The following is an 8,809-nucleotide window of genomic DNA, read 5'->3' on the forward strand; positions in this document are numbered from 1 at the left end:
GAGATCTTAATTCAAAAATATCATTAATCTTACTAAGAAATAGAAATTAATTCAGCAAGTTGTTATTTATATGGAGTAAGACAACTAATTCAACAGCAGTTTTCCGTCAATCCCATTTATAACATGAATGTGATCCACAAGGACCAAGAACAACATCAATTAGGCGGAAATTATTTAAATAACAGTGCATAAAACTAACAATAAATACATTTTTTTATTTTCCATCGGCCCATTGGTAACAATCATTGGGACCAACTAAGGAGCGAGAACAATATCAAATGATGAATAATTATTATTTATTGACTTCATAAATACTAATCATTTCAACTAGTTATTATTTTAATAAATAATAACTAGTTGAAATAGATATAAATAATAAAATTTATTATTTATATTTCAACTAGTTATTATTTATTTATATCCGTCAATCCCATTTATAACATGAATGTGATCCACAAGGACCAAGAACAACATCAATTAGGCGGAAATTATTTAAGTAACAGTGCATAAAACTAACAATAAATACATTTTTTTATTTTCCATCGGCCCATTGGTAACAATCATTGGGACCAACTAAGGAGCGAGAACAATATCAAATGATGAATAATTATTATTTATTGACTTCATAAATACTAATCATTTCAACTAGTTATTATTTATTTATATCTTTTTCAAATGGATAAAAAACAATAATAACTATTCGGTTCGCGCTCCAGCTACAAATTATGGAGTGGCGTGGTCCAAAATTTGCCCACTTGGGGCAATTTTTTAATCAAAACCACACCAACTGTACATCCAACTTCTTTAATCTAAACATAAATCTACTAAATATATTTAAGTTTATTAAAAACTTCAAAACATTTTAAAACCATTGGTTGATAGACACAGATAAACATACTGCACTGTGCCTAGCTGGATAAAATGACAGAAAATGGAGGAATATTAATTCCAGTTGATGGACAGATAGATAAAACATACCAAATCGACCTGATTTTTTGAATTAGATAGTGGTGGATGATCATCTCTCGTTGCCTTTTCATCCATGATAAAGGGATGTGGTGATTTTATTGTTCATAAACCTTGTGTTCATTAGGGAATCTGCTCATCAGGAATAGATATTGTCGTGCGATCCAGTCCGAATTTTTCGGTCTCTATGGGAATTTTTCGGTCACAAGGCCTGCCTAGTTCGATGTCCGGAGCCAATTTGTGTGAAATTTCACATCTCACACTGCGTGAATTCGCACAAATGATTGCGATCAGAGTGGGAGTTGGGAGAGAGAGAGAAAAACAGTAAAGAGAGAGAGTGAGAGAGGACCGAGCTGCGTAGTCAAGAGAGGAAGGGAAGAATGAACAGGAGAGAGAATAGCGAGAAAGAGAGAGAATGATAGAGAGAGAGAGAGAGAGAAACGAGCGCGAGAGAGAGGAACACAAGAGAGAGAGAGAGCGAGAGAGAAAGAGGGACAGAGGAACGAACGAGAGAGAGAGAGAGAGAAGAGCACCAGAGAGAAAGAGAAGAGCAATAGAGAGCGAGAGAGAGGAACGAGAGAGCGAGAGAAGAGCGCCAGAGAGAGAGAGAGAGAGAGAGAGAGAGAGAGGAACGAGAGGGCAAGAGAAGAGCAACAGAGAGAAAGAGAAGAGCAATAGAGAGCGAGAGAGAGGAACGAGAGAGCGAGAGAAGAGCGCCAGAGAGAGAGAGAGAGAGAGGAACGAGAGAGCAAGAGAAGAGCAACAGAGAGAAAGAGAAGAGCGAGAGAGAGAGAGAGAGAGGAAAAAGAGAGAAAGAAAAGAGCGCCAGAGAGAAAGAGAAGAGCGAGAGAGAGAGAGCGAGAGGAGAGAGCCAGAGAGAAAGAGAATATCGATAGAGAGAGAGAGAGGAACAAGAGAGCGAGAGAAGAGCGCCAGAGAGAAAGAGGAGAGAGAGAGCGAGAGAAGAGCGCCAGAGAGAAAGAGGAGAGAGAGAGAGAGAGAGAAAGAGAGAGAAGAGCGCCAGAGAGAGAGAGAGAAGAACGAGAGAGCGAGAGAAGAGCGCCAGAGAGAAAGAGAAGAGCGATAGAGAGAGAGAGAGGAAGGAGAGAGCAAGAGAAGAGCGCCAGAGAGGGAGAGAGAGGAACGAGAGAGCGAGAGAAGAGCGCCAGAGAGAAAGAGGAGAGAGAGAGAGAGAAAGAGACAGAAGAGCGCCAGAGAGAGAGAGAGAGGAACGAGAGAGCGAGAGAAGAGCGCCAGAGAGAAAGAGGAGAGATAGAGAGAGAAAGAGACAGAAGAGCGCCAGAGAGAGAGAGAGAGAGGAACGAGAGAGCGAGAGAAGTGCGCCAGAGAGAAAGAGAAGAGCGATAGAGAGAGAGTGAGAGAAGAGCGATAGAGAGAGAGAGAGGGGAACGAGAGAGTGAGAGAAGAGCGATAGAGAGAGAGAGAGGGGAACGAGAGAGTGAGAGAAGAGCGATAGAGAGAGAGAGAGGAACGAGAGAGTGAGAGAAGAGCGCCAGAGAGGGAGAGAGAGGAACGAGAGAGTGAGAGAAGAGCGCCAGAGAGGGAGAGAGAGGAACGAGAGAGTGAGAGAAGAGCGATAGAGAGAGAGAGAGAGGAACAAGAGAGTGAGAGAAGAGCGATAGAGAGAGAGAGAGAGGAACGAGAGAGTGAGAGAAGAGCGCCAGAGAGAAAGAGAAGAGCAACAGAGAGAAAGAGAAGAGCGATAGAGAGAGAGAGAGGAACGAGAGAGTGAGAGAAGAGCGATAGAGAGAGAGGAACGAGAGAGTGAGAGAAGAGCGATAGAGAGAGAGAGGAACGAGAGAGTGAGAGAAGAGCGCCAGAGAGAAAGAGAAGAGCGAGAGAGAGAGAGAGAGAGCGAGAGGAGAGAGCTAGAGAGAAAGAGAAGAGAGAGAGAGAGAAAGAGAGAGAAGAGCGCCAGAGAGAAAGAGGAGAGAGAGAGAGAGAGAAGAACGCCAGAGAGAGAGAGAGAAGAGCAATAGAGAGAGAGAATGAAGAGCGCAGCAGAGAAAGAGGGACAGAGAGGAACGAGAGAGAAAGAAGAGACCAAGAGAGAAAGAGGGAGAGAGGGGAATGAGAGAGAGAGAAGAGCGCGAGAGAGGGAGAGAGAGGTATGAGAGAGAAAAGAGCGTGAGAGAGAGACTAATGAGAGAGAGAGAAGAGCACGAGAGAGAGCCTAACGAGAGAGAGTTGCCGCCGCATTTGAAAGCTTAAAAAAAATCGCACAGCATCGCACATTCGCACCGCACAGGCCCATGCCTGTTGCACGGTGCCAAGTACTATGCAAGTGTTCGCTGTGCGGCCCAAAAAATCGAACCGGACCGCACATCACACATCTTACTCACCGGTCGCATGAAAGGACCATCCCTAATTAGGAAGAACAAGAGAAAGTGACCATCAGAGGCCTTAATCTTCGCATGGTAGAGAGAAAGTGAGCATGATATTACCTTAATCTTTGTCTTCCCAACAGCCCAAGTGGGGAGATAGTCTGGGTTGATCATTGATTTCGGGTGATCTTTCCTCTTTTCATCAGAAAAAAAAGTGGGCAGATAATCATCATTCTTCATTGAAGTGTTTCAATTGGATGCATGGATAGATAGATGGATGGATGGATGGATGGAGGAAGAGAGAAACATGAAAATACTGAAATGTACAAATAAAAGACAAAAAAACCCTCAAAGAGCCTGCAGCCCATAACGGAGAAGAAAAAGGGTGACACAAACTCAATGGCATCTGTAGAGACTCATTATCATTCATCCACATGAACACATAGCTGCCGCAAAATAAAATCTGGGATAGGACAGGGAATTCGGCCTATACACAAAGAAAAATGAAATATTAGATAACTGAATACTGTCCGCATGGATAATTCAACAGTGTTATTAAAAATAGAGAACTAAATTACAGCTGGCGAAGAAACTAGAATGATGGGATCTTCAAATTACAAGAGATGAGCAAAAGCTGCAACTTCAGTTCTTTAGTCTTGGCTTCAGCAGTGGAGCTATCACTAATCAAAAGGAATGACCAAAATACACCAAGCAGATGAATGGCAGAAAAACCCATATAGAGGGGTTGGAGATTGAAATTGCTTTCTATGCCCTAAATTTTTTCCAGACCTCTACTATAAAGTCTAGAAATTATAGCTCCAGATCGTCCCGGACGTGGACAAAGGACGGGACGGGATGAATTTCGTCCCGTCCTATGTCTGATGTTAGCTCAGGGATGAAGGACAGGACGGTTTTTCGTCCACCGACAAAAAAACATCCCGTCAAATAATCTCGGGACGGTTTTTCGTCCCGTCCAGTCCTCCTGGAACGAATTTTCGTCCCGAAATTTGTCCCGGACGAAAAAATACATTTTATATTTTAATAAATTAATATATCTTAAAATACAGGGACTTTGATGCAAATTGTAATAGCGAGGCCACATGGCAACATCTCAACCATCGGATGTGAATCCGGCGATTTTCGGTCCAGATTCGTCCGTCCATCCTCCGGAGACCTCCAGACGGACGATTTTTTCTTCCCACGGGACGAAAACCATCACGTCCGGTGGTCCCCGGGACGAACTGTCGTCCCGAAATTCGTCCAGTATCCTCAGATGGGACTATATTTTCATCCCGGGACGGAAAAATCGACTTGTCCGCGTCCCTGTACTATACTAGAAATAAACCATGGAACCTATTTATAAACCGAGAACGGAACTGATACAGTTCTCCCAAGAACATATCAATCTAAAAAGAGGAGCCATATCACATGTGATCTCTCTTATCTTTCTTCAAAAAAAAAATCTTGAAGGGGAGCAACAGAGGGAGATGCTCCCAATGTCGCTAGGCAGAGCGAATCGATCCGATTCTGTCACTGATTCTCCATCCCTTCTTCCTCACCAGATTCTTGTGATCCGTTCTTGGACTTCATGAATACGATTTCTTGGTGATTACTTTTCATAAGAATTCTTGGCATTTTCACATCCGATCATTAGTTCGATCCTCATTTCAACCAGGATCGCAACAGGAACCCGTCATTCTTCATAAAAAATCTACCAACCAGCCATTGCTTAGAGGTAGTGAAGAGATTATCTAAAGAAGATGGTAAACCAAAGAAGTCAATGCCTGTTACACAGCTTTCCTAGACTGTTCAGCCTCCATGATTGGATTTTCTTTTCTGGGGTTTAAAGATGGAACAAAAACAGCTCAAAAGTAAAACGAGAGAAAGGAGGAGGAAGAGCGAAAAGAAAATGACTCGCAAAGTCGTTTGAATTGCTTTGTCTTCACTGCACTCTAACTGCCTTAGAGTAGGCAAGTAGAGATATACAATTTGACAAAAAGCCACCCAAATAAAGAGGGAATGACCACTTAACTCAATTGTCTGCCAAGAAACAATCAAGAACAGCGCAGGGAACATACAGCAAAACGGGAAACAATAGATGATGGCATGTGTAGAGTAAATCTTTATAAAGAGAACAAGCAATAGGATAAAAAATCTCCAACAAAGAAAAGAAACTCACTTCAAACTATTGCACAGTTGTATGTCTTGCACAGCTCACTCAGAGCTGCTTGGTTCGCCGCATCGACGTAGGTGGCAATCAGCGCAGGATACTTGCCCGGCGACAGCGCAGAAAGCCTACCCAGCGAGCTGACGAAAAACTGCTTTGAGTCCTTCACCACATCAGCCAGCGGATCCTCATCCTTCTTTCCTGCATTCTGCAACCTTGCAAAAGCAAAGGAATGCCCAGACACGCCCCCCACTCCCGCCGCCACGTCAATCTCTTCCTCCACCCTCTCCTCCTCCGGCCTCGACAGCAGAGTTATCAAACTGTCCACCATCTTCCCACAAACCTCACCCGCCGCGCCGTCCAGGAACACAGGATACTCACAGAGCAGCCTTGTCGAGGCGTACGCAGTCAGCTTCACCTCCAGAAACCCAGTGATCTGCTTCAAATGCGGAACCCAGAACTTCTCCACAAGGGTGGTGAATAAGTTTCCCTGCACCGAGTTAATCGAATCCACGAGGACCGCAGGTCCGAGCTTGACCAGAACCAGAGACATGAAAATGATGAGAAGCTTCACAAATCTCACTGCCTGCCGAGCCTGCAACCGCGTGAAGAGCACGCTCCAGACATGCCCGAGATACGGCGCGAGGAATTCGTGCTGCAGATTCTCTATCACCGTGTTAATGACAAAGAACCCTTGTTCTTCCGTGCTGGAAACTGACACCAAGCTCTTGAATATACCCAGCACGCTGCTCAGCCTTCCCTCCCTGTTGAGTTCGCCGGGCACCTTCCGAAGGTAAGACCGGAGAAGCCTGACCAGCGCCGGCACGCTCGCCGGCCTCGTCCAAGGATCAGCCCTGAGCAAAACCTCGAAGAGCTGCAAGTAAGTCGGCGACAGCGGCGGAGGGTTGATGTCCACCAACTGAGAGAAAATCTGGAATGCATAAGGCCAGAACTCTGAGATATCCTTTGCCAAGATGTTCTGCAATGCTGGGAACAAGTTCTCTTCAAACACTCTCACAAGAGACGGGTCCTTGTCGCAGGTCCTTCTGATGAGAGCAGCAATGGCTTCGAAGAGGTAGTGGTTAAAGACGGGGTCTTTGGGGTTCTTGCAGACCTCCCCCAGCACGGAGACCAATCCTTGAACGGCGGGGAGGACGACGTCGTTGCCGATCTCCGCAATGCTGAGCACCCGGGTGATGCACTTCATCACGTAGGGGTTCTCCTGGGACTCTGGAAACCTCAGGGCATTGAAGAGGTTGGTCATGAGGGGCAGCAGGAATGGCCCGACGTCGGCCGCCGTGTACCTGAGGAGCCCGCCGTCTCTCACCGTGAGCAGCTTCTCGATGCAATTCGCTGCGTAGGAGTGCACCACGTTTGACTCTGCCCCCAGGAACCTGATCAAGTCCGGGAGAAGAAGCACGGCAGTCTGCTTGGGAATCTGGCTTCGAAAGACGGTGAAGAACTTGAGAGCTCCGGCCTTGAGCAGCGGCGCGGCGTTCACGTCGGCGGCCTTGAGCTCGGGGACGATGGCTGCGGCGAAGAAGCTCTCCGTGTTGATGAGATGCCCGACGTTGGCGAGGGAGACGACGAGGTAGATGGCGGCGTCCTTGTCCTTGAAATTCTCCGCCGGGTTCGCCTGATACGAAGCCAGAAACCTCTCAATCTGCTCGGAAGTGATGGCCATGACTTGCTCCTTGTAATTGACGGCGATCCCCTTGAGCAGCTCGCAGGCGATCCGCCGCCTCGTGTCGGCGTCGCTGCCTTCGATGTCCCTCCGGATGAACTCCACGTGATTCATCTCGAAGAGCTCGTCGTCCTCGTCGCCGGCCTTCACGTTGGGGAAGACGACGCTCCGGCAGACCCGCGGCAGCACGTCCGGGCTCCCGAACAGGCCGTGGTGGACGCTGGTGCTGACCGTGGTGAGGAATCTGATGGCGGCGACGACGAGGCGCTCCCGCCCCGGCGACGGCGTCGTCAGGAGGTTGTAGACGACGGAGACGAAGTCGGGGAGGTAGCTCTGGAACTCCTCCTCGTTGATCCTCATGTAGAGCTGGAGGTTCTCGCAGACGGCAGCGCGGAGGGCGTCGACGGTGCCGTCCGCCTCGAGCGGCGGCGCGAAGGCGGCGGCGAGGTAGTGCTTGAATTCCGCCATCCACTCCTTCATGTGGTCTTCGAAGAACTCGGGGAGCTCGACGGAGTTGAGGGAGAGGAAGATCCGGCAGCAGAGCCGCTGCGCCTCGAACATGAGCCGGAGGACGGCGGGCTCGGCGGAGGAGTCGATGAGGCGGGCGGTCTTGAGGAAGATCTCGAGGAGGGGGGCGGCGAAGCCGTCCAGGCAGTACTTGAGGTCGAGGCGGGTGTCGGTGTCGCTGCCGAAGGCGGAGCGGAACTTCTTGAAGATGGCGTTGGCGGCGCCGAGGAGGCCGACGACGGCGCGGTAGTCGGCGGCGGCGGAGCGAAGCGAGGCGACGAGCTCGGGGAGGAGGGCGGGCCAGCCGCGGGGGAAGTCGTGGGCGCTGACCGCGGCGAGGGCCTCGCTGAGCTGGCTCTGGACGCGGGGCGGGGAGGCGAGCATGAACCCGACGAGGACGGCCTTGATCTGGTCCTTGTCCGGGGGCGGAATGGGGTTGGGGGGGGACTCGCCGCGGGGCGACCAGCGGGTTCGGAGGAGGTTCTTGAAGTGGACCGCCGCCGCGTGCCGGACGTGGTCGTCGGCGGCGGGCTCGGCGACCAGGCGGAGGACGGCGAGGGAGAAGCCCGGCAAGTCCGCAGCGCGGGCCAGCTCCGCCTCCGCCCTCCGCCGCGGCTCCGGCAGCGGCGACAGCGTGCTGCCGAACCACAGCGAGAGCTGCTCCAGCGTGATGCCCCCCTCCTCCATGGCTCTGCCGAAAAACCCTAGATCCTCCACTCCCCCACAGCCCTCTTCCTCCCTCTCCGCGAAACTAAGTACTGAGGAAGACAGGCCTACAAGGGAGAGACTCTCTTCTTATTCAAAAAAGCAAGCAAGTCGGCGGAGAGCGCCCTATCGGGTCCGATCGGATCCGCATCTTCCAACGGGTGGAATTTGATCCGAAATGTTCTAATTTTGATCCGAAATGTTCTAATTTCGATTCGAACTGTTCTAATTTCGATTCGAACTGTTCTAATTTCGATTCGAACTGTTCTAATTTTGATTCGAACTGTTTTAATTTCGATTCGAACTGTTCTAACTTCGATCTGAAATGTTCTAACTTCGATCCGAACTGTTTCTAATTCGATTCAAACTGTTTCTAATTCGATTCGAACTGTTTCTAAACTTGATTCGAACTGTTCTAATTTTGATTCGAACTGT

General features: G+C 48.9%; 1 protein-coding gene across 1 annotated transcript; it reads right to left on the reverse strand.

Annotated features, from left to right (window-relative positions):
- Positions 1 to 3,526: 3,526 nt before the first annotated feature.
- On the reverse strand, positions 3,527 to 8,445 carry LOC144700994 (cellular apoptosis susceptibility protein, putative / importin-alpha re-exporter). Its single transcript, XM_078572623.1, has 2 exons — positions 5,491 to 8,445; positions 3,527 to 3,798 (listed from the first exon to the last, which is right to left on the reverse strand). The coding sequence occupies exon 1, from the start codon at positions 8,354 to 8,356 to the stop codon at positions 5,492 to 5,494; it is 2,865 nt and encodes a 954-aa protein (XP_078428749.1). The 5' UTR covers positions 8,357 to 8,445; the 3' UTR covers positions 3,527 to 3,798; position 5,491.
- Positions 8,446 to 8,809: the final 364 nt, after the last annotated feature.

The sequence above is a fragment of the Wolffia australiana genome, chromosome 3 (genome assembly GCF_029677425.1).
Source record: "Wolffia australiana isolate 7733 chromosome 3, ASM2967742v1".
NCBI classification, from domain to species: Eukaryota; Viridiplantae; Streptophyta; class Magnoliopsida; order Alismatales; family Araceae; genus Wolffia; species Wolffia australiana.

Excerpts from the sequence above, each read along its gene's own strand:
- LOC144700994 (XM_078572623.1), bottom strand. The coding sequence starts at position 8,356 with ATGGAGGAGGGGGGCATCACGCTGGAGCAGCTCTCGCTGTGGTTCGGC.